General features: G+C 33.0%; 1 protein-coding gene across 4 annotated transcripts in view; it reads right to left on the bottom strand.

The window, feature by feature from the left end:
• Positions 1-2511: 2511 nt before the first annotated feature.
• The window catches only part of LOC143076766 (uncharacterized), a 36960-nt gene continuing 14132 nt past the window's right edge, over positions 2512-25339 (bottom strand). For all 4 annotated transcript variants that reach the window (XM_076252637.1, XM_076252635.1, XM_076252636.1 and 1 more), the window contains exon 2: positions 2512-5447. In XM_076252637.1, the coding sequence (XP_076108752.1) occupies positions 2859-5255 (2397 nt within the window). In that variant the 5' untranslated portion in view covers positions 5256-5447 and the 3' untranslated portion in view covers positions 2512-2858. The remainder of the gene's footprint in view (positions 5448-25339) is intronic.

Here is a 25339-nt window from a genome sequence, read left to right as displayed (position 1 = left end):
TGTGGTATTCACAAAATACTTTATGTAAAGATCATATTATGGTTATTAAACAAAGACTTTGTGATATTGTCAAACAAGAGTTTGAGGATACTTTAGAAAGTTCATCAAAATGTAAAGATATACGATATCCAATTTTTCTATGCAGTCATATTTGTGTAAACCTATACCCGAAATTTATAAAAAGTGTATTCTTAAATTTAGATTGTCATCACATAATCTAGCTATAGAGAAGGGAAGGTATTCCAATGTTAAGAGAAACCTTAGAACCTGTACATTGTGTATTGATGATATTGAGGATGAAATGCATTTTATTTTATCATGTCCATTTTATTCTAATTTACGTGAATGTTTGATAAAATCATATTATTGGCGTAAGCCATCTGTTTATAAACTTTTACAATTATTAAGCACTACTAATGTAAAAGACTTGTGCAACTTGGGAAAATATATATTTAGAGCACTGAAGCTCAGAAATGACTTTTTTCAGTAAGCTGATTGTAATTCATTTGTTACAAATATTTGCTATTTGGAATTATATTTATATGTATTTATTTTTTGTGTATTTAATACTTCTGTCTGTTTTGTCATGATCGTATATTTTAGTAATCTATATTTAGTATATATTGATTATGCATGTACCTATATGTTGTAAAACATTTGGTTAATAAAGAATTGTACTCTAATCTTAATTGACTAGGATTATCAGTTTTCCTATCGAATGTCTGTTGTTTTCTCCGGGCACTTCGGCTTCATCCACCAAATAAAAACTGGTCGCCCGAAAAAGTCCACAAGTGGCGTTAAAATGCCAGTAACCAATCAATCAATCAATCAATCAATCAATTATGTTGTTGACAAGATTACAATTTGTGTAGGAAAATTTATTTATCTTAATATCACATAATTAGTACAAATAACAACATTAAATGTTTAAAAAAAAAAATGAAAAATTAAATATTTATATCACATACATGTATTTAGTAGCAAAATTAAAATATCTAAAATAAAAACATCTGCTAAAAACATTATAGATAAATAATATTAAAACAATTACAAGTAAATCATATGCACCATATGCATCCAGCAACAAGTATAATAACACTTAAACTGCTACGTTTAAGAATTTTATTCACGTGTAACCTCGTGAGAAATCAAGGTAGTTAAACACCCCACCCCATTAGTACATGTAGCAGTATATTCAACGAAAGTCTATATAAATGAAATATTTTTATCTGATATAGGTTTAGACTGGGAAAGCAGTTTGTTTCTATATCCATACAAAAATTTTAAAAAATGGTATAGTTGCCATTGAGACCACTCTCTACAAGAGACCATATGACACAGAATGCACTAACAATAGATCACCATACGGCCTTCACCAATGAATGAAACCAACGTTACACTTATGTATTATTCCTTCAAAAATATATTTCGAAAAAAGAAGGAATTTTGGTATAAAGTTGATTTTTTATAACGTTGGTAGTATGTGTCTACAGAGGAAGGAGCTTTTACATTTATAAATTACAAATATGAATGTCAACGTAAATTCTAAAATCAGTCTCAAAAATACTTTGTGCAGAATTTATGTTTATTTGAAACCTATGCATTAGTTAACTTATTTTTAAAATTTACAGTGCAAAATACCTAAACCTGTATAAACCTGACATTCTTGGGGTTGGTGTCTAATCAACTTTGGTTAAAGCTTAGGCAGATATTAAGTAAACTACCAATTAAGGGGAAACAACTAGATTCTAAATATAACCTACTAAACTCAGTGCCATTACTGACACAGAATAAAAATCTATATCAATAAATCATAAAAACAATAATAAAAATTAAAAAGAAGATACAAATGCAACAATCAAAATTCATAAATCGATTAAAAACAATACTCTGCCTCAAAGTTTTAAAGACAAAGAGTAGAAAATATTAACAAAAACATTACACTCTACATACAGGAGCAACCATTAAACTTAAAAAAGGGGGGTGACGTTGTTTTTTTGTCTAGTCAGAAATTGTTTTGCGCAAAGCGAGAACATTTTTTTTTTCGACGCTTTATCAATCAAATTGTATTTTTTTCAAAAGTGAACATTAGGTATTGTAAAAATCTGGATTCAGAATATTTTTGTTTTGTCATCTGCTTGACCACAATAAACCCAGCCCCCTTTGTTTAAAAAGTTAAGTTTTATTGTCAACTGAGCACGTTAGGCAGCAACCATTTGATTTTCTGGGGGGGGCTATGGTTTTTTTTTCTGGACAATTTTTTTTTTTCGCCTGCGGCGAAAAACAATCTATTTTTTTCGCGACAAGTCGAAAACAATTTTTTTCTTTCAATTTTAGCATTACATATAGTGGCAGCTGAGGGTGAAACAAACAATTTTTTTTTCTCAGAATCAAAAACAAATTATTTTTTTTCTCCAAAAACTGGAAACAAACTTTTTTTTCCCAAAAAAACCATAGCCCCCCCCCCCCCCCCCCCCCCCCCCAGAAAATCAAATGGTTGCTGCCTTATCTTTTGCTGGGTGCATGTATCTGTCTCAATGATGTAAAGCACAAATCTCCCATTATTCAAAGAGAGAAAGAAAGGATTTTCGCTTAGAAATTTCGAAGATAAAAATGCAAATTTAATGACCCCTTTTTCTAACCTCAACGTATAAATAAATATATTCATGTCTGTATCCTTACACATATAGTAGTTTATGACGGCCTTACAGTAAATGTTTATTCAAAAAATATATATTTTTATATCTTTTGCATCTTGAATAATATAGGGGTTTCATTGACACATTATTAATACGGATTCATGCAAACACTCATGATATACCATGAATTGTTCGACATAAATGCATTTAAATCTATTTTCAAATTGTTTGATTGTCATCTTCAATATCACTAAGCATTGATCGTCTTAACGAATGACATGTTAAAGATGTTGCCATGCGCACTTGAGCAAGCCATGGTTTTTCTTTGAACGAATTTGCAATTGTTAACGATTTGATAGCTCGGTCTCTAGAAGTTGCACCTTTGTGTTTCGATACTTGATCTAGTAAAGGTAGAACATAATCCTCCTCTCGTAGTCCGTTCCAGTAAAAGAATGGACGACTCATGTTTTCTGTACTGATGAGGGGAAGCGGAACTGCACCATCGGAGGCTTTTGCTTGAGAAATTAATAAAGCAGACGTCAGTCGCTTTCGCTTACGTGACTTCCGCTCTTGCGTGGTAGCACTTGATTTTTCGGTATGAGTAGGGGATCTAGGTACTTCAGAGATCATCGTTGATGTTTTCGTTTTATCGAGTTTTAAATTAGACAATGTTTTGCTTATTCCTTTATTTGGAGTTTGAAAGAAATTCTTGGGGTTTTTCATACCGAGGCTAGGCGGGTTGTTTTCTTTTACATCGGTTGTATTATCTGTAAACACATTGTCGTCAGATGTTGTCTGTTGGTCCTTTCGTTTTATAATTGCGGGAAGCTTCAACAAAGTTCCCTTGTTTTCAGTTTCCTTATCATCAAGTTTCGACTTTTCAGTCAGATCCGGCTTCTTTGACGTATCCTCAGTAGGCTCTATAGTCTGGTCTTTTGATAAGAGTTGTTTACTTCTGAATGCTGGTTTGGCTGGAGTTCTAATGGATCTTTCGTTTGATTCGTCTATGATTGGAGCTTCGAGAACGCCCTTGAGTTTGCCTAATATCCCTGTTTTCAACGGTTTTGTGGGTTCTGAATCGTCTTCCGAAATGCTTGTAACTGTACCCCGTCTTGCACGACTTATAACAGAGCCAGGGGGACCAGTAGGTTCATTGATTGAACTTATTGACTCTAGTGTTCTCTGTTTTGCACCAATTATTTTTCCTAATGTAGAACCAGGCTTTTTCGGTAAAGCAGATCCCTCGTCTTCTGATTCTTCAATAGTAGACTTAATACCGGTGATAAATCGTGTCCCCATATCAGTTCTATCCAGAATATTGCCCCATTTGGTATTTTTCTGTAGTTTCATATTTTTATAGTTTGTAACTGCTGACATCTGTTTAAAGTATTGTTCAGGATCTTCCTTGTTGATTCCATATACATCTTGAAATACAGACAACGATTTCTTCCGAATGCTTCCAAGTTCAGAACGAGGTTTTCCGGTCATTGGGCTATCAGTCACGCCATTGACGACGGGTAGACCAAAACTGACCAGTGGTCCACTAGTAAATGATTTTTTCTTCAAAGATGATCTTGTTGTTCCATACTTTGCGAAACATCTTTCTTTTGCAATGGTAGCCCATTCTTTAACTTTACTTAACGTTTGAACAGATAATGCACCAAATTTACCAACAGAAACCTTTGACCATTGCCTTGTTAGCAGAAACGAGGCGCATGGTTTAACTTTTTGACGCAAGGCGATATTAAGTGGCGCAAGGTCGTTTCCATTTTTAGCCATCACGCAAGTGATATCGTGATTAACCATTAATCGCAAAACACCAAGCTGATTATTTTCAGTTGCTTCGTGCACCGGTGCTTTCTTTGTTTCAATATGTGGTTCCTTTCTCATCCATTGTCGGAGGGGATGTTCGCCAATTTGTTCATCTGAACGGATGCCTTGCTTTATAAGCGATCTAGCTAAATCTACGTTTCCATAATGTGCCGCAATAAATAATGCCACTTTCATTTGAAATCGAGCTATGACTTCTTCTGATGATATTTGAGCCATCACTTGAGGAGTAAATCCCATTATACAAAGATTTATAAATTCATTCCATCCATCCCAATTTTCTAATCGTATCGTTTGGCCTGCCTCTACACCATAGTCGAAGAGCTGGTGATCATCATACAGTTCTTTCTTGTTATACACAAGACGGAACACCGATACCGGAAGTCCTGATTTCTTAGCACAGAGCGTGCGCAGATCCTCAATTTTCATTAACGGGACAGACAAATCTTTATCAATAATTTCGATATTTTCATCGTTGTACGTACAGTAGATGAACAACACAGGTTTCACTTCTTCCTTTATGATAACCCTGATAGTAGACCCCGCGGGAATACCGAGGTCAGTAAAACACCAAGATTCTTCCAAATCCGCTCCGCCATAATGAAGCACCAGGATATTTCGATCCTTTTTATTCAACTCATCAATGTAAATGTTAAATTTATCCTGAAACAACTTTTTCACATTACCAACTAACGTCCCTATGGGTACATCTAGAGAGCATCGCTCTCCTTCGTATAATCCGAAAACTAACATGGTTGTCTTTCGAATTTTTGCTTTCCTTTTCATAATCTTGATTCTTGACGCACAAATTTTATACAATTTCAAAAACTCCTACGTTGAAAAGATGGCTGCTCCCGGAAAGGTGAACTACCAATATTCAAAATGGAGTTTTGACGATAAGTTTAAAATAAACAATACAATCCGTGCGCAACACTTAAAATGCTGACACTGCCGATCTTCACTGGAAATCTGCTATTCCTAAAAAGTAAAAAAGAAATATTATATTTATAAAAATTTGAAGGTAATAAAATTAATGCATATGTTTATATAGGTTTAAAATGAGGAAACGCGGTCTTCAACTTTAATGTTCTGTGTTGTTAATGTTTTGTTTTGGTTAAAAATGAAGAGTGCATTATAAAAAAAACCCAACGAATTGTTCTACCCGACAACTATATATTACATGTCATGTACACTATCATATAGCACTACTTGCTGTAGTTTTTTTTTTTTTTTTTTTTTTTTTTTTATATTATTGGATCCTGCTGAATAATCATCTCGTTAGAAAAGAACAACTTCAATGTATATTATTTTCACATAACATCAATACCCTCTGCACGCAGATATTCACATGTTCGTATGTGTCAACCATAAAAAAAACTTTCGAACAAAATTACATATGTTCTTCGGGACAATATTTCACTGTGAATTTATGTCTATTGCAATATTTCACAGCGCAACATTGTCTATTAATATTTGTCTGAAAATTTATGACTTCTCTGAGGTTAAGTTATAGTTTATGTCAATGGAAATAAAACATTGAAATGATATCATTGTCCAACATATAAATTTCAATACTCCCCTTTCATGAGATAAAATTCGTGACACTCCAAAGAATCATGAAATAATGTTTTAATATTCACAAAATATAAAGTTGGATAACCTCCCTTTAATAAGACAAAATTCCATATGTATCAATCTATGAAACGTAATCTAATGTTCATCTTGGTAGACAGTATTTACCTCGATGGACAATATTTTATTTTGGTGGACAATATTTCATCTTTGCGGACAATGTTTGATCTTGGTGGATAGTATTTTTATCTTGGTGGACAATGTTTGATCTTGGTGGACATATTTTATCTCGATGGACAATATGTTATCTTAATTGGTGGACATTATTTCATCTTGGTGGACAATACTTCATCTTGGTGGACAATACTTCATCTTGGTGGACAATATTTCATCTCGATGGGCAATATTTTATCTTAAAGGACAATTTTTGATAGGACTATTGCATGTTTTATAGTATACGCAGTCTTGAAATACAAGCTATTTAAACATACGGAACTGGAATGCAAGGAGGGTTAAAGAGGTTTTGTTTCATATATATTATAAGTCCTTTTGAAAAACGATTTCTTTATCTTAACACATGACATGAAAAAGTTTCAAGTTCCCGAGTCCAGTTATCGTCTTCAAAAACTAAGAAGTTTAGCACAATTATTGTCGCTTACCTTAGTAAAAAAATCCAAATTGTTTCCTCTTTTATAAATATAACATATGTTTACACTTATGAAATTTTATTTTGAATGACGTGAAATGAACACACGAGATGTAATATGCTTGAACTCGTTTGTTTATTAGCTCCTTGAGGTTACGTTGTTATATTTACATTCAGTAGTACCTGATTAACGGATTATAGAATTAGTAGGAAGTAGATTAATCATAGTATGAAGTGGATTAATAATTAATAATCTAAAGAAAATGAGAGTGGCGGGTCAATTACGATTATGATTCACTTATATATTATATATAGTCTGATAACATATAACAACGTTACATGTGTTAATTCCTTAACGTCCAGTGACAAATATGTCATGCATGTTCAGGACAAAATGCAAGCATGGTGCATGATACCTTATGACAAAACAAAAAGTGTCTGGTGAAAAACAGCTAAAAAATAATATTCCCAATAACGACTAGTATATTATATACAAATAGATATTTGATTTCTGCAACGGAGGACATAATTTTATGCCAAGTCGCGAGAAGGTTAATCCTTTAAAACAAACTATAACTCATAGACACAAAGCTTACAATTCTGTACGGCAAACGCGAATTTAGTTAAAAAAAGTCTCATTAGTGACGCTCGAATAAAACAAAAGTAATAAGGATATAGAATTTGGACACATAACTGTGTAATGGGAGATAACTAGATAAAACATTTAAATGTTTTTGTTCAATTCAAATATGTTTTTAACGAATAGAAAATAGGATTTGACACAATTTGTAATAACATAAGAGACTACTTCTTTCCAACGTTTTTGATAGCTGCTTCGTATCCATGAATATACAGTTAAAACACATATGGGATTGAACAACGCAACTGGAATTTAAATTTGCATTTATGTTATCTTTTACGATGCTACTTTCGTTGATAGTCAAACAATTATTCTGCCATTTGTAGTAATACACACCACACAAGTTACCAAACACTGCTCTTTTTTTTTTACTTCTTTCCCTCGTTTCAACTCTTGCCAGTAGAATTAAAACACATGAATAACAGGCTTGGTAGTAGATACAACAAAGCAAATATATGATATAGTTTCACATTATAAACTAGCGATACAACCAAGCCCAGCTGACCTAGCTTAGCCCATACAATATTATGACGCGTCCAACCAAATGAGGTGGACACAGTACCGCCACGATAACATCAAAAGGTATATATATGCTAGCATAATATAGTACAATGAAAGTCGTAAGAGGTCCGAGTCAATACAAATACAGGAGCGAAACAACACCAGTCATTATAGAAACGCGACTAATACAACTCACAGTAAAAAACCAACCCCGGCAAAAAGAAACGCGACTAATACAACTCACAGTAAAAAACCAACCCCGGCAAAAAGAAACGCGACTAATACAACTCACAGTAAAAAACCAACCCCGGCAAAAAGAAACGCGACTAATACAAGTCACAGTAAAAAAACAACCCCGGCAAAAAGAAACGCGACTAATACAAGTCACAGTAAAAAAACAACCCCGGCAAAAAGAAACGCGACTAATACAAGTCACAGTAAAAAAACAACCCCGGCAAAAAGAAACGCGACTAATACAAGTCACAGTAAAAAAACAACCCCGGCAAAAAGAAACGCGACTAATACAAGTCACAGTAAAAAAACAACCCCGGCAAAAAGAAACGCGACTAATACAAGTCACAGTAAAAAAACAACCCCGGCAAAAAGAAACGCGACTAATACAAGTCCACGTAAAAAAACAACCCCGGCAAAAAGAAACGCGACTAATACAAGTCACAGTAAAAAAAACAACCCCGGCACAAAGAAACGCGACTAATACAAGTCACAGTAGAAAACCAACCCCGGCAAAAAGAAACGCGACACGAGCACTATATACAGAACAGAGAAATAGTATCTATAAGAGGACCGATACAACCACAGTGACTGCTAAAATATGACAGAGATTACCAGAATACAGTACAAGACATATACAGCCACAATTCAGGGAATACGAGCACAGTGATGTACAAATGTATCAATTCAAAACAGCACAACAAGGGACCAGCACAATAAAAAAAAGTATTAAGAGGACTAAACACGAAGAGTAACGAAACTATTGAGAATTATAAGTCGCAAAGATATGCGCACATGTAAATACTTGAATCTTCTGTTACAGTAGTTCAGCAACTGAATAACATTTGTTCTCGATTAGGAAACCTATTATGGTTTTATGTAAATAACGGTCCGTTTTTATTTTGATAATATAACATCACTTTAATTATTACATAATTTTATTTAAAAAAATCAAAATGATTTTTCATAGTATTTAAAATCGTGTTATAACAGAAACGAAAAAATGAGAACACGATGAAAAATCTCTATAGAAATACTACAATATATTATATATAGTCCTTCCCAAACTATCCATAGAGATAATGAGATATAACACAATAAATAAAAATATTTGCTGTAAACATCTAAAGTCCTTATATCATCAAGTCGCCAAAGTATTCTAAATACTTTCTTTCAATTGATATTCATCTGTATTGTAAATATACAATATCTATATCGAAAAATGATTGTAAGCCCAAAATACAATTTGAGATGATATAAAAGCTAATATTTAAACAAGCTCACATTTTCCCCATTAGCTTTTATAATCACCGCCCCATTAGACGTTAACTTTGATTCACATTTAAAAATTAATTTATTCCCTTTTAAAAATAATTTCAACGCGGTTTTCCAAACAGTAAAATAATCCAAAATGTTTTCTTCGTTATGTAGTTTTATATAATCGTCCGAAATTAAGCATGATAATATAATTTACTAGGTTAAATTTCCCTGAGAATTAATACATTTTAACAGTGTATTTTATATTATAGTAGAAACACGACGGGTGTCACATGTAGAGCAGGATCTGCTGAGATCATCCCCAGTTTTTGGTGTAGACTAGTTCGTGTTGCTCAGTCTTCAATGTTGTTGTTTGTGTACTATTGGTGTGTCTTGTTGTGTGTGTACTATTGGTGTGTCTTGTTGTGTGTGTACTATTGGTGTGTCTTGTTGTTTGTGTACTATTGGTGTGTCTTGTTGTTTGTGTACTATTGGTGTGCCTTGTTGTTTGTGTACTATTGGTGTGTCTTGTTGTTTGTGTACTATTGGTGTGTCTTGTTGTTTGTGTACTATTGGTGTGTTTTTTGACCTTTTTCTATTTCAGCCATGGCCTTGTCAGTTTATTGTCGACTTATGAGTTATCCCTTTGGTATAGGTCGCCTATCCTTTATGCCCGCGTCACACTGTCCCGATTTTTACTCCGATGGCAACACGATAATGGAAATTTTCAAAATCGGGGCTGATCGTATCCAGATCGGGCTATTCGTAGTGCCATCTTTAACAATCTTTAACCATCGGCCACTTTTTCTAGCCTTCGGGGACAACTTCGGGAAGGGTTCTAAATTTTTTAACATGTTAAAAAATCCCCGAAGGTGCGCCCGATGTTGAGGGTTCGTATTGAGTTCGTATCACCATCCTCAATATCGTAATGTCACCGGGAATGCATCTTTGCACATCGTATTGCATTCGTGTTTCAATCGTTTCCATCGGGCAGTTTTGACATTACGATGTCTACACGAATGAATCACGAAGATACCCGAAGGTCTTACGATGGCAACACGACTTCATGAAGACCTCGTAATCCCGTCGTGTTGCCATCGAATAAAAGTACGAAGGCGACAAGATGGAACTACGACGGCAATAAATCCAGCTAAATGTAAGTTAATTTTCGCGCTAAAATACATTTTTAAAGTGCCATGCGCGATATGCACTGGTCAGTCCAATACGACAGTTAAGAAAGACGTTCACAAAACATGGAGCTCATATCATATGATTCTATGAGAACAAGAAAGGCGACAGCGTTGTTTCTATTAATTCAAATGGAACAAGAAGACCAGCTATTACAGGCTCAGGATTTACTTTTACAAGTAAAATATTATTTTTTGTCAATTTTTTATATCAAGTAACATAATTAAAGGTGACAAAGAATTTAGAGTTTTTAATTTATATTAGACAATGTCGGAACATATTCAATTTCTTCTATTCACAACAACAACACGAAAAGACAAAAATGTTAGTTATGATAAGAGCGATATGTTCAGGCCTTTTCCATCTGGATTGTTTCATATCATTACATGCTGGGGTTCCTTTAAATAAACGCGCCTCGTACACCAACACTGCAGGTACACGTATATAGGGAAACCAACTTTTTATTCATTATTCTGATTTTTTATGAATCGTCTGAGTTGTTGTCACACGAATGTTTACTCCATAACCATTTTGTTTTCTATATGTCATATTTTGCCGCCTTTGTTGCTTTCCCCACATCCTTCCTTTTGTCTATATTATTGTGATATTCTCCTGGAAAGAGCTCTTTTTGAATAAAAGGGATCAACGAACCCATTACCTTACCTTTAAGATAGATCAGTAAACATGGCCATAATTATGGGTGATTATTCAGACTAGTGCACACATTTTACAGTTCAAACAAGGCAATGCCGATAGTGGCATCCCCTCGTATGTAACATATTGGGGACAAATATGGACACTATATGTGTATATGACACATGCAGAAAATGGTAAATTGAATATGCATATTTGATACATAAACTATTTTTTTAGAAATCAACCAAAACATTTAGTAACTGGAAATACCTTTAATATTGTCTTTAGAACCAGCAGGTAAAAAAATGAGCAACCAATTTCCTGTGTATTATGCGAGATTCACTTGTTGTCGAGTATCGAGTTGCGAGTTAAGAAATTCGAGTTGCAAGTTAAGAAAGTCGAGTTGCGAGTTAAAAAAGTCGAGTTGCGAGTTACGAAAGTCGAGTTGCGAGTTACGAAAGTCGAGTTGCGAGTTACAAAAGTCGAGTTGCGAGTTACAAAAGTCGAGTTGCGAGTTACGAAAGTCGAGTTGCGAGTTACGAAAGTCGAGTTGCAAGTTACAAAAGTCGAGTTGCGAGTTACAAAAGTCGAGTTGCGAGTCGAGTTGCGAGTTAAAAAAGTCGAGTTGCGAGTTACGAAAGTCGAGTTGCGAGTTACGAAAGTCGAGTTGCGAGTTACAAAAGTCGAGTTGCGAGTTACAAAAGTCGAGTTGCGAGTTACGAAAGTCGAGTTGCGAGTTACGAAAGTCGAGTTGCAAGTTACAAAAGTCGAGTTGCGAGTTACAAAAGTCGAGTTGCGAGTTGAGAAAGTCGAGTTTCGAGTTACGAAAGTCGAGTTGCGAGTTACAAAGTCGAGTTGCGAGTTACAAAAGTCGAGTTGCGAATTAAGAAAGTCGAGTTGCGAGTAAAGAAAGTCGAGTTGCGAGTTACAAAAGTCGAGTTGCGAGTTAAGAAAGTCGAGTTGCGAGTTACAAAAGTCGAATTGCGTAAAAATTTGGACTTTTAACTTTTTGGTGTAACTGTATAACTTTTTAGAATGATGATTGCTTATAGAATTGTACACAGTGTTGTTGATTATTTTTGTGGTTTGAACTTTATCTGAGTCTCTTGTAAAAATAAAATGGACTAGATCTATAATAACTACGTACAGTATTTTCTGAAGAAGCAGATAGCCTTTTGAAATACAGCAGATGGCTTGCAGTTTAATTATTATTAAATTTCATACATAGCACCGTCATATTAAACGTAAAGTGAGATAGCAACTAAACTATAGTACATATATGTAAAACACCCCTTCTGCAGATTTCGTTTAAAGTGGGCTTTTTGAGGCAGCTGCAGAGCCGGGCAATATTCGTTAGGGACCGCAAAATTTATTGTTTGTCAGTGACACTTATAATTGAGGATGTTAAAATTATATATGTCTTATACATTGGCTAGAGATGAAGGGGATATGATGGGCGTGAATAAAACCAGTTTAAACCCGCCGCATTTTTGTGTCTGACCTATGTCAGGAACCTTTAGACTTTGTTGCTCTTGTATATGTTTTAATTTTGGTTCATCTTTATATTTAGCAGCATAGAATGGCGTCTATATTCTTGATCTATCTAATATTGTGTTTCGGGGCGTGCTCAGGGCTCCCTCTAGGTGTGTGATTTTTCGCTGTGTTGTAGACCCAATGACCTTTGGTTGAATTGTATATTTTGATTTGGTTGCTGTCTCTTTGACTCATTCCCCGTTTTTATTCTTTATTTTATAAATGTAGCTGTCAATGATACTATTGAAAAAAAACTACATTTGCGCCATTTTACAGGTAAGATTTAATTGGAAAGTATAAAATGATTATTGCTACATCGTGATTTCATAAGTATTTTTTTTAAAGTATTGGGTAACTTATTAAACTGAGTCACTTGCTAGGTTTTAACTTGAGTTATATAGTGTTCACATGTTTGATATTGTCAATTATAAGTGATTTTTAACTTAAATAAAACCGGCAAAATAGCAAAACTCGATATAAATCGCTATTCTGCTGGCCGCTGGTAAAATAACCCCGAAGGGCGCCGACAAAACATCCACTGCCATATTTTATACGTTGAAACGAAATATTATTCTAAATAAGTCACATACATTTAATTCAAGACAAGACCTGAACTATAAAATCATTACAATTATCATGGTTAAGTAACATATATTCATTCACATTTCGTTTAACATCTAGACTTGTAATAATATAAAAATGTAGTTCCCTAAATATTTATGTATAAACACATTCTCAAATATACATAACAAAACAAATTTTGTCTCATTTGAGAGATATGAAAAATTAGCAAAAATACTGAAAAATATCTCCTTGAAAAACCTCTCCCTACAGATCATCTTTGTACATGCTGGACAACTTGTAATGAAATGTTGTTCATCTTCAACTACATTTCTTACAAATCCTTTAAAATGGTCTCTTGCTATATACAAAGTTTTATATCTTGTCTCTTTCTATTTTGAGATCGTGGGGATCGTGGGCACTGATTCTGATTTTACATATGACGACACTTCATCAAAAAATTGTTTAAAGATTCATGTAGATACATTTCTTTAGAAAACAAGTTTTTAATTTGAAATAAAAATCTAATTTACTACTCTTTGTATCTATTCTTTTTGTGTTCCAAAATTTTACCAAACTATAATAACAAAGTTTTTGCCTAATTGACTTGATAACAAAGTCAAGCTTAACTTCCAAATTATGAATATTTCAGCTTTTTGAAAAAAATAATGTATGTGTATGGGTGAATTAAAGCATTCAATATTATTAGTGAACATGTTTTTGTTACACATATAGGTATCATATAGTAAACCTTCTTTCATATTGTTTTTTTTTATTATTCTAAACCGATATTTCATAATTGATAATACAACTGAAAAATATAAAAGGGAATATTTTGTTTAACATAAAATATATTTCATATATTTCAAATTGGATTCATCTAAAAAAATCGTTCATATGTAAAGGTGCTGTAATAAATATTCACTTTCTTTCCTGTAATTTCACTGCCATTCATTAAAACAGGTTTTATTGTATGGTCATATATATATATGATATAGAGTAAAATTACTTGGATTGTAAGATGATGAAGTTCGCAATCTGAATATTGCTTATAGTGATTTTTTGTACAACTCTCCCTTTCCATGCTTAAAAGTCAATATACATTTTAAACCTAGATACTTATAATTGTAAACACATTCTTTTATATCTTGTTCGCAATACAAATATTAACATATTAACTTTGGTTTAAGATAGATTGGAACTAGACAAAAAATAACAAGATACTCTGCATACATGAGGCGGTCAATTCTGCTGCCATTTATATCAACAGCATCTGGGGTTTCATTAAATGCATCCGGTAAAATTCATTTATAAAAATCTTGAAAAGGTTGGGATTCAAAATATCCTCCTAGTTTACTCCAATTTGGGAATAAAAATAAGAAGTAAGCACATTGTCTATTTTAGCACATAATTCACTTTTATTGTACATATCTCTCACGATTGTATGGAAATTACTACCTATGTTTGGCGGCAAAAACACACGATGGATGGAATAATGAAAACGGAAAAGATCGATCTTCAATCGGTCTTAAAAAGTCTACTTCCAGATATCGATGTAGTTTTAAAAAGATCAATCTTATTTGAATTGATCTTTTTTCAAGTGTAAATGGCCAGATCGATCACTTTTTTTCAGGTGAATGTTATATTTAGATATGAAAATAAATCTGCGCATGTTCGGCGTGTTTAAAAATGATGGATGGAATACGAAAAGTAAACATGCATAGATTCGGCTATTTTTTTTATTATCTTCTAAATCAATAAGTTCTATTTGTTTGCTGCAAATCCTCATCTTCAAGCGCGTTGGCCGTTCGTTATTTAGCGATAGTCTACACACATATCTTTGTTTAATAACTTGTGATGTATGATCCAAAATGATGATTAATAAGTCCATACGAAATTCCAATAAACAAACTATTTTTCAATGATATTGCAATGTGTTATAGTTCGCGCGAGATGCAGAATTTCCTTTACTATTCTATTTTTAGGATTATTTGTTTACGAAAGGTAATTTATGGTCAAATTGGTTCTTTTTATGTTTTAGTGTAAACGCATTGGATTAAATAAGATCGATCTCGTCTTTTAAGGATACATTATTTTTTTTAAATGCTTCCAGAACTTAACTTATATTTGACTCTAATAAATAAGTATCACATATAACTGTTTCAAGTCCCACAATCACGGGAATAACTAAGTTCGGGTACATGCATGTTTTGTTTATCAAATGTGAATCAAACCTGAAAATTCGGTGTAAACAATATTTTTGTAACTCGCAACTCGACTTTCTTAACTCGCAACTCGACTTTTGTAACTCGCAACTCGACTTTCCTAACTCGCAACTCGACTTTTGTAACTCGCAACTCGACTTTTGTAACTCGCAACTCGACTTTCGTAACTCGCAACTCGACTTTCTTAACTCGCAACTCGACTTTCGTAACTCGCAACTCGACTTTCTTAACTCGCAACTCGACTTTTGTAACTCGCAACTCGACTTTCCTAACTCGCAACTCGACTTTCCTAACTCGCAACTCGACTTTCCTAACTCGCAACTCGACTTTCTCAACTCGCAACTCGACTTTCTTAACTCCCAACTCGACTTTTATAACTCGCAACTCGACTTTTATAACTCGCAACTCGACTTTCTTAACTCGCAACTTGCAACTCGACGATAAGAAATCCTCGTATTATGCTATTTCAAGGAGAAAAAACAAGTCCATCTGCATGACCTTGACCTTTGGCCTTGAACGTAAAAAATGTCAGATCATTACAAGGAGGAACAATATATCAAATGTGGTTAAAATCTTTTGAATCATATTGGTTTTAGAGTGTCCACAAGGGTGATATTGCCTTGTATTACAACTGCCACTGTGACCTTGACCTTTGCACTTTAAAGTCAATAGCGCTTAAGATATTCTTAACGAGTAACACCATACCAAGTTTTGAGCATTTTGGTTCTAGAGTGTCCATAACAATTTTATCTACACGCAACTTACATGTAGTAGGCGAGGGGATAATAAACTAAGTTTTATAAGAATTAGACAAAAAGATCGATTACTCGCCATGCATGGCAGACTTGTACAGAAACGATATGTTGTCGAAATTCTGTTCGTATTTTTTAGACATCGTATGGCCATCGCACCATCATCGTAATCCATCGTGTAGCCTTCGTAATCCATCGTGTAGCCTTCGTGATCCATCATGTAGGCTACGGCTGAGATATGAAGCTTAAATACCCGTCTTCGGTTAACCTTCGTATGTCCATCTTTTGCTATCGTATACAATTTCGGCACCATCGTATAGACTTCGTTATTCATCGTACTTGCTTCGGTCACTTTTTTGTATTTTAACGAGATCGGGACCAACTTCGTACGAACTTACAATTTTAGCATTCGGGTGTCCATCGTTTATAAAAATCGGGACAGTGTGACGCCGGCATAACCAAACATATAAAATCTGCTCAAAAGAGTACAAAAAACCTAGAAAATACTATCATTTGCTACACTGTTCGGAAACTTAAAAGGGAATGGATAAATATTCAACAATGTTTTGCACATGCGCTAGCTTATACAACATACAAAATTGAGAATCAGTTGACTGTATGTATATCTGATGCAATAATTGGTTCATATATGAAAAGAACCTAAAATTTCCATCACAAATAACAAAATTTAAGGTTTCAAAGTATGACCCCCGTTTATCTCATCTAAAGTATTGTAAAAATTTCTTAGAGTATTACATAACTATCAATCTGAGATAGTTCTTTGAGTAGTAGACGTCATTGTTTAGTGAGAAAAATTGGCAAAAATCAGGTAAATACCAAAATTTACACACATAAAATTTATAAAAATAACAGCGATATATATTTAGAGTATTGTTTTATGTTTAAAGAAGTTGAACATTCTACATGTTCACTTTTACTACGAACATTTTTAACAAATTTAATAATAACTGCTTTAAAATAGATTAATTAAAGAATTAAAAGCCCGGTTTGTAGGTCTATATATACTGATCCATAACGCATGCTGTTCTAATTTTTACCCATTCGTATTGGATTAATAAAATCTTGGCTTAGCTGAATGACAATGGGTGATGATTGAAAATAAAAACAAATTCGAATAACTGACGACATAGAACAATTTGTAATTACTGACGAATCAGACAATGCGGCTACAATACATCGACAATATTTAGATTAGAAATGTTGACCATGACCGACCGGTCAGATAAGGCCATTGATCCCATGCATGTGGTTTTCACAACAAAATTTTTTAGATTTTTTGTTTCCTTATCTAATATTCTGTTTCTGTCATTTTCTGTACATTCCCGGATTTTTTGGATTTTTTTTTATATTATTGAAAACAGCCAGAATTTTTTACTCCAGACATTAATGATCTGCCATGTCTGACGCAATTTGCTGTTTAAAAAAAAATAATTCCAAAACTAATTTTTGATTTGTTCTTCCAACTGTTTTGAATTCAAGCACAACCATCAGTCATAGTAGACGAAAACGGACGTCTGCTTGTGTAAAAAATGATTCCCTTTTATGACTTTTCATCGGAGAGTATGAATAGGGAGGCTACTAATAAAAGATTCCAAAGACTTAATTTTAGATTTTCTTATTTTACTCTTCGCCAAAAGCTAAATGGCTAAACGGGTGCGTGATTGCTCCTAATGCGGTTAGTCATTTGTTAGATTTTGGCCAAGTCAAAGAGTTTCACATTTGTGTTTGCTGCTGATTTCCACAAAAAGTGCGGTTTAAATTAGTTAAAGCAAAGGCGTTTGAACTCAGAGTCAAAATTATATTTGCGGGTAGAGTGAAATATACCTCGGGACTATTAACATGTCACCTAGCACGTAAATATTCGACTTAGCATGTTGGTCCAGTACAAGCAAGACTATAAATGGTTTCCATCCCGAATATGCATGTAAAATTTGCCACTGAAGGTTGAGAAGTCGTAATTACGAATCAATTAATTTAAATCTAGTATGCCAAGATGATTTTATTGAAAAACAAAACATAATGCTTGACTAAACTGATAAAATGACAAACGTGTTCATATTCTTTATAACTGGTTTTAACACCAAATCTTGGTCAAAAAGAGTATTACCTTAAAATTGAGGAGATGTGATGATTGCCAATAAGCAACTATATACCAAATGAAAAGAAGTGGAAGTAAGCAATTATAGGCCATAGTATGGACTTCAAAATTGAGAAAAACCCCAATATCGTATATAGCTGACTTTAAAAGACTCAGACATAAATATATGAAAGGATTCAAACCAGAAAACTAAAAGCCTAATTTTTAACAAAGAAATATACGAAAAACAAATACGACAGACATATATTTGTCAAATTAATTTTTATATTTGTTACCGAAAAGTTTATTTACGGAATAAATTTTATACAAACTAAAAATAGCGTACTTTTAATTAAAATTAGTCCCTTTGATACAATATTTAGAAGGAACAGACCAAAACTAATCAAACAGTAGAGTGAATTCGCCTTTATCAAACCACAGGAATATAACTGTTTTCAAATAAAGAATTTAGAGTATAAATAAATGTTAACAAGGTCGATCTTTCCAGTGTTAATTCTAATAATAAAAAAAACAAGTGCTTATAGCGAGAAGTCACGTATCCATCTTTAGTTCACTTTAAATGTATTTTTCATCGGCAAATCATTTACTTTAAGATATTATATGACAGTTAATCCCGACTAAAAACTCCGATAATAGATGTATGGTGATTTTTTTCAAGTTTTATACGCCTGAAAGATCAGGAATCTGTACAAAAGTTCATTAACTAACAAAATAACGGCTTGATGCGCTGACGTTTCGAGGTGAAAAGGACAATCTCCAAGAAGATAGTTTACTCGCAGTTTCAGAATAAACACTTTTATCCTGCAATTAGCCATCTATTGTACACATAACAGGTATACAAATAAATTTTACCTTTATTTGTACTACGCGTACAAATAAAGTCTCTTGTACCACACTTCCACGTTGAGCAAACGGTAATATGAATGTTTGTTTCCAAACCAGTTCAGTCCTCTTCGTGGTCCGCGTTTCAACGATGTCGATTTCTTTGAGAAATTAAAGACAATGATTTTGATTTTAATAACTAGTTTCAAGTGTTGGGAGTAATTTAAGGATAAAAACAATATATGTACATCGTCGAAAAATATATATATAAAAAATTGTACTCGCTACGACACAGGAGAAAAGCTCGGCAGAGCCTCGCTTTTCGTCTTGTTTCTAAAGCTCATACAAATAAATTATATTTTTCGACAACATACATATATATTGTATATCTACTCTAATATATCAGGAAATTAAGCAAGCAACAATCAATTAATCGATCTATATCATGACACATAGATCATTTACTTAATATTTTAAAATAGAACAAATGATTAACCAAATCTACAATCTTAGAATTAATAACATGTATAAACTATTTGACGACTTTATTCATGAAAACACCTGCTTTTTGACTTCTCACGTCAAAAAAAATGCAATTAGTCTTAAATGCATTTAACTATTGTTAATTAAAGGATTTAACTTAAGTATGTCATATCATGCATTTTGTATTTAAATGCTATCAGATTTAAAGGACAAATATATGGACTTGGATTGCATGCGGTATTTAAATTTTATAAGAATATCAAAATTCGATCAGTTTTACGATATGTATTTAAACATACTTATAATTGTATAGTCGTTGATTATTTGTAAGGATAAGGTCATTTATATATTCAAAACTGATTTAGAACAAGTTAAATGTTTAAGGACAGTTATTTCTAAAAACCAGACAAGGTCCATTAAAATGGTAAAATTAAATAACGCACGGCTTTTATGGTTTCATGTCTTTTAGTTACTGGACAGGTTCAACTAAAAAATATGAAACAATTTGTGTTAAATGTCTTCGACCGTCCTGTGGTATGCTTGTTCTAACCCTAATAATCCAGTAGTTATATACTACTTCTCTACAATGGCTCTCTAGTGGGAGAGACGATGGCCGGGTTGGACCGATAAATAAAGGCAACAGTACTATACCGCTGTTCAAAACTCATAAATCTATTGACAAAAACAAAATCGGGGTAACAAACTAAAACTGAGGGAAACGCATTAAATATTAGAGGAGAACAATGACACAACATTAAAATGTAACACACACAGCAACGGACTAAGCATTAGACAAAATCCGATGAGAATAACCAATGATAACATCAAATCCAAATACATGAATTTGGGATAGACAAGTACCGTAACGCGTCTTACAGTAATGTGAATGCGAAGTGTTTGCGAACTTGTTATGTTTATGATATCCTTAAAATAGCATTAAATTCTATTGTAATTTCTATATACAATTGTAATTTCAATAGTTCTCCCCCTATCGTATGCGTTCTATACATGTACAATTTATACCCCCACTAACACAGGCATTTGTTTCTATCCATGGGTAGGTCGACTATCCCTTCCCATGGATAGAAAGAATTGCCCGTGCTCATTAACCTGTATAATCTAACATTAATTTCCGCTCACTTCTATATCAATTCATTTGAGGCTTATCGTAAGAGGGGACTAATTATTCCGAGTTTATCTCACATGAGATACCTCACCAACAATGCTAGATTTAATATTTGTGTTTATATTATATTCCAAAACTGTGATAATATCAGTGGTTTCCCTCCCCGGACTATGGGTAACCCCTTATATGTCAAAGATAACTGTACCTTATACACGTATACATGAAATATTGATATCGAAAAAGACAGACACGCCTAAAGACCCAATTAAATAAAAAGAATCTTTAATTTTACTATCGTCAACATTTAACATATGATTCTAAAGACGTTTGTTTTTTACATGATAGTTTTTAGCGATATGTTTTTAAAATTTACCAGAAGGCAAGATGATTTTTTTTTTTAAAGAAAACGATATATATGGCTAAAAGAAAAGAATAACAGAATACATATATATCAGTTCATTTATATGAAAAGAAAACTAGCGATTGACCACGACAAATCTCAATTTTTAAATGTACTTTGAGGGTTCTAAACATTTTAGTATATCCAGCAGGAAATATTACAAGCATATCAGAACAGCATGTACGGACAAACAAAATTGGAATGGAAATGGGGTATGTGTCAAAGGGACAACAACCCGACCAGAGAGCAGAAAACAGCTGAAGGCCATCAAAGTTCTATGTTATTTTAATTTGTGGGTATGTATATTTTGAAATTTTCTTCAAAGACGATTATCTTACACCATAATTTTTTCTAATATAAGTACAATATCAAAGTCCTCCGTAATTTCCCATACCTTCTAATCTATGTGAAATATATCAGTTATGCAGATAGAAAGGTCACACGTACAGATCTTATTTGTTAAAAAAAAAGTAATTCACCAGTTTATGTTTCTTAACAGATGTTTGCGCTTATATTAAGAATGTTTACTTTGATTTTTCGAGATGTGTAATGTCAGAACCTCAAAGAGTAATATGACGTCAGTAAACTTTAAAACACTTCTGTCATTTAATGTCAAAATGTAATGCAAATTTATAAAGAACACTGTCACACTTTATAGGTTTCCCTATTTAGAAATAAAGGACTTCGAAAATTAACAGTTCTCAGACCAACACTCGTCAAGTGTCCGTTTTGTTAAAAGCTTATAACCGCATAACATACACTTCAAATATGTCTACAGGTAAACCAATGGAAAAGACGTACATTAAAATTTCATTATATTAATTACAAACTGTACTAGGCTAGCATATTTATACTTTAATATCATACTAGTATAAAAACTTCATGAAAACATTTCATATTATCTTCTTATAATATAAGATCTTATAAGAATAGACAGCTAAAGAAATGCTATATTGCCAATATAGCCTTTAGACTGGTGTGGAGAGTTGTCTCATTGGCAATCATCCCACATCTTCTTTTTTATATTTAGAAAATCAAAACTTGTTGAAAATAGCTTTGCCTAACAGATTGTCAACTTTAGTTTATTTATTTTTTTTATTCCGTACCTGCGAATTCGCAAAAAAATGTATAACATTTGAAATCACCTTAAAGCATTTATTAAAAAAAATATACGATGTATATATACTCACAAAATATAAGTCTTATTCAGTAGTGACCAACAACTTCAAGTGAATGTTTGGTTTAGAGATTATAAATAAAACCCCAAAAGTGACTTGACATAAAGGAGCATTAACACGGACATTAAAACTACATAATAACGCTTTAAACTTCGCAACCACCATACATGTCACGCTTAAATCGATTAAAGATTGATTATAGAATTAAAAAGATAGAAATGCAAAGTTATAAGTTAAACATATCGCCAAGGTCAAAACGTCTAACTTTTGTCTTTTAGAATAATGCTTACAAGTAGAGGTCGAATCTCATTTGTATCACACTGAGTTCAATTGAGAAATAAGATTTAGTAGTTTGAGTTAGGATTTCATTTACGGTTATAAACGGAAGATAACAAACAGCATGGTTATTTATTATGAAGAAAGGGAGATAATAATGATAAACGTCAATGAGACAGCCACCCAACCACACCAAATTATTTTCAAGTGTTTAAATATTTTTTTCTTTACCTGACCAGTGACAATACAATATACCGACCAATGACTAAATTAATATCCATTCATTTCATCATATCCCCCCCCAAAAAAAAAAGAATACAATATCAAGTTACATCTTACATAACTGTAGCTCTTATGTCCTTACGTTATGTTGGACTATTTGCGGACCATATAAGCTGTATTAGTCTAAATGACTGTCTGACGAATTTGGCTCGTTTTCTATCAAATTTATTAAACCCAGTCTTATGGCAGACGATCTGATAAAAATCAAAACAATACTCTAGCTGGTCATTAACATTAACGATTTATACCAGCAGTTTATCATGTCGTTAAGGTCGATTTTCAGATACTGTACACCACATCTCCTTTTATTCATATGAACTCTGGCTCAGCTAAGAAACTGAACTTTTGCTGAAAGCTATATGAGGGTCTTCATGGGGTATGCAGAATAAGGAGTAATTGACAAAAGGTTAGGAGAAAAAAGAATTAAAAATATAAAGACTAGAGAAAATAGGCCAAAAAATACAAAATAGTAAATAATGGGTAGGGGGTGCTTAAATATAATAATCAGAACATGGACACAATAATTAAAGAATAGAGAAAACTGTAGAAAACAAAGAAGTGAAGAACCCCAATTTGGACCCCCTATATTGGTTTCCGATGTTCGGTTAATTTCTCCATTTCTTTCAAACTCTAACCAAGCTGTTTGTTTGGTTGCAAAAATGTCAAAACTTATAATCCGACAGTGGAAGAATAGCGCTGTGATTCTTATTTCTTCGAATGACTTAATAAATGCAATCTGTTTTGTAAGTTAAAGGTTAAAAAACAAACAGAATGAGATCAAGTTGTTTTTCTTTTTTCATTTGAAAAGTGTTTTAGTGCAATTAGTTTTAAGAGACTGTTAACCATTTCATCATAAACCATTGAAGTACAATGGACAGGCATAAACTTTTCTTTTACTGTCAGTAATTTAAAAACTTCACACAAAATAGTATTCCCAAAACCAAAGCCAGGATGTTATTGGAACAACGGTACGTATAAGTACTTTTTAATTGGTTGGGATTTATTCTTCTTCCAATGTAAAAAGTACGATAATTCTACAGCAGAATTCTTGTATTCAATGTTGGTGAAAAGGAGAAAAACACAGTATCTAATGTATCTTACAAAGAACATTACCATTTGTTTTGAATTCCCCTTGTTATTAATTTTGACAAGAACTACAATAGCAGTTATGGCTCCAGCATGGTCAAACCCGAATAGCGGCTTTTAAGAGTTTTCGACTTGACGATCACAGGCACTTGTCTTAGATTTTTTCCCCCTTTAAACCTTATATTATTATATTTAGGTATATATAGGGAAAAAATTCTGAGACAAGTGCCTGTGCTGACGCCGTCTCATTTATTATAAAAGGACCCGTGAAATTTAACAAAGTTCAAAAGTTGTTATGTAGATTACCACTGGTGTCATATTTGATAACGATTGTCATTGTGACCTGATGCATTTTTTGAACGTGTCCTTCTGGAGCCGTGTTTTCGGCTGCAGTAATGGTTCGGTCAGATGTTTTTAACTAGTTAGGTCAAAGAGGTCTGTATATTTCCCACTTTTAATTTTCAAATTAAATATACAACAAAACTTTGTTAGCCAATAAATTGAAAATAAAATATATTTACTTTCAGCATTCATGGTAAAAAACGTATGGGCACTTTACACAAAAAACTTTAAATCTGAAAATTGACCCCCTTGACAGCTACGTCATGACTGTTAGTATCATCATTTAGTCGTAAACAAAACCTATTAAATGCTAATATTTTATCTAAGAACAAATATCCTTGTCCATTAAACGGTATTTACGGAACCAATCAATTGATTTCTAGTAAGTTAATCACGTCCATGTCATTCGACAACAGGAAGACTTTCTCTTAAAACCCTTTGATAAAATTTATCATGAAAGATAATTTTAAGAAATGGATTTTCTACAGTTAATTATAAATAAAGTGAAATCGTGCATGACGACTGGTCATTCAACAAATTTCACGACAGAAACCTTTAAAAAGTAAGCAAGTGGATTTAAAGGAGGACCGGGCAGGGGCCATGTCCCCACAGGCCACACAAATAAGTAGCTGCATAAATGTTTAAAGCATGATATATACTTTTTACAAGTCCGATTTCTAGCGTTGTCTTGCCGGCGCCCCTTTTTATAATCCTGGATCATCATCATCCGCACCTACATGTATGTTGTAAGAATTTTGTGGTGCACTTATCTTACTATTGTCTTGTGCATATTCGACATATTATACATGTGATAGAATTCAACTGATTTTGTCTTAATGAGGAATTTTGCTTTAATTTATATTCCGTATTAATTTTTATTTGCAATTATTACGAGTTCAATGTGGTAAATTATAATAATCATTTTATCATTGATACGTATATTGTCAGTTTGCTTCAATAGAAATAAATTGGTTTTTTTTATGTCCAGTGGAAAATATCTCATACATATTTTTG

This window comes from Mytilus galloprovincialis, chromosome 5, assembly GCF_965363235.1.
Source record: "Mytilus galloprovincialis chromosome 5, xbMytGall1.hap1.1, whole genome shotgun sequence".
Lineage (NCBI taxonomy): Eukaryota > Metazoa > Mollusca > Bivalvia > Mytilida > Mytilidae > Mytilus > Mytilus galloprovincialis.
Note: the sequence above shows the minus strand (reverse complement) of the source record. Positions and strands in the feature narration are given on the sequence as shown.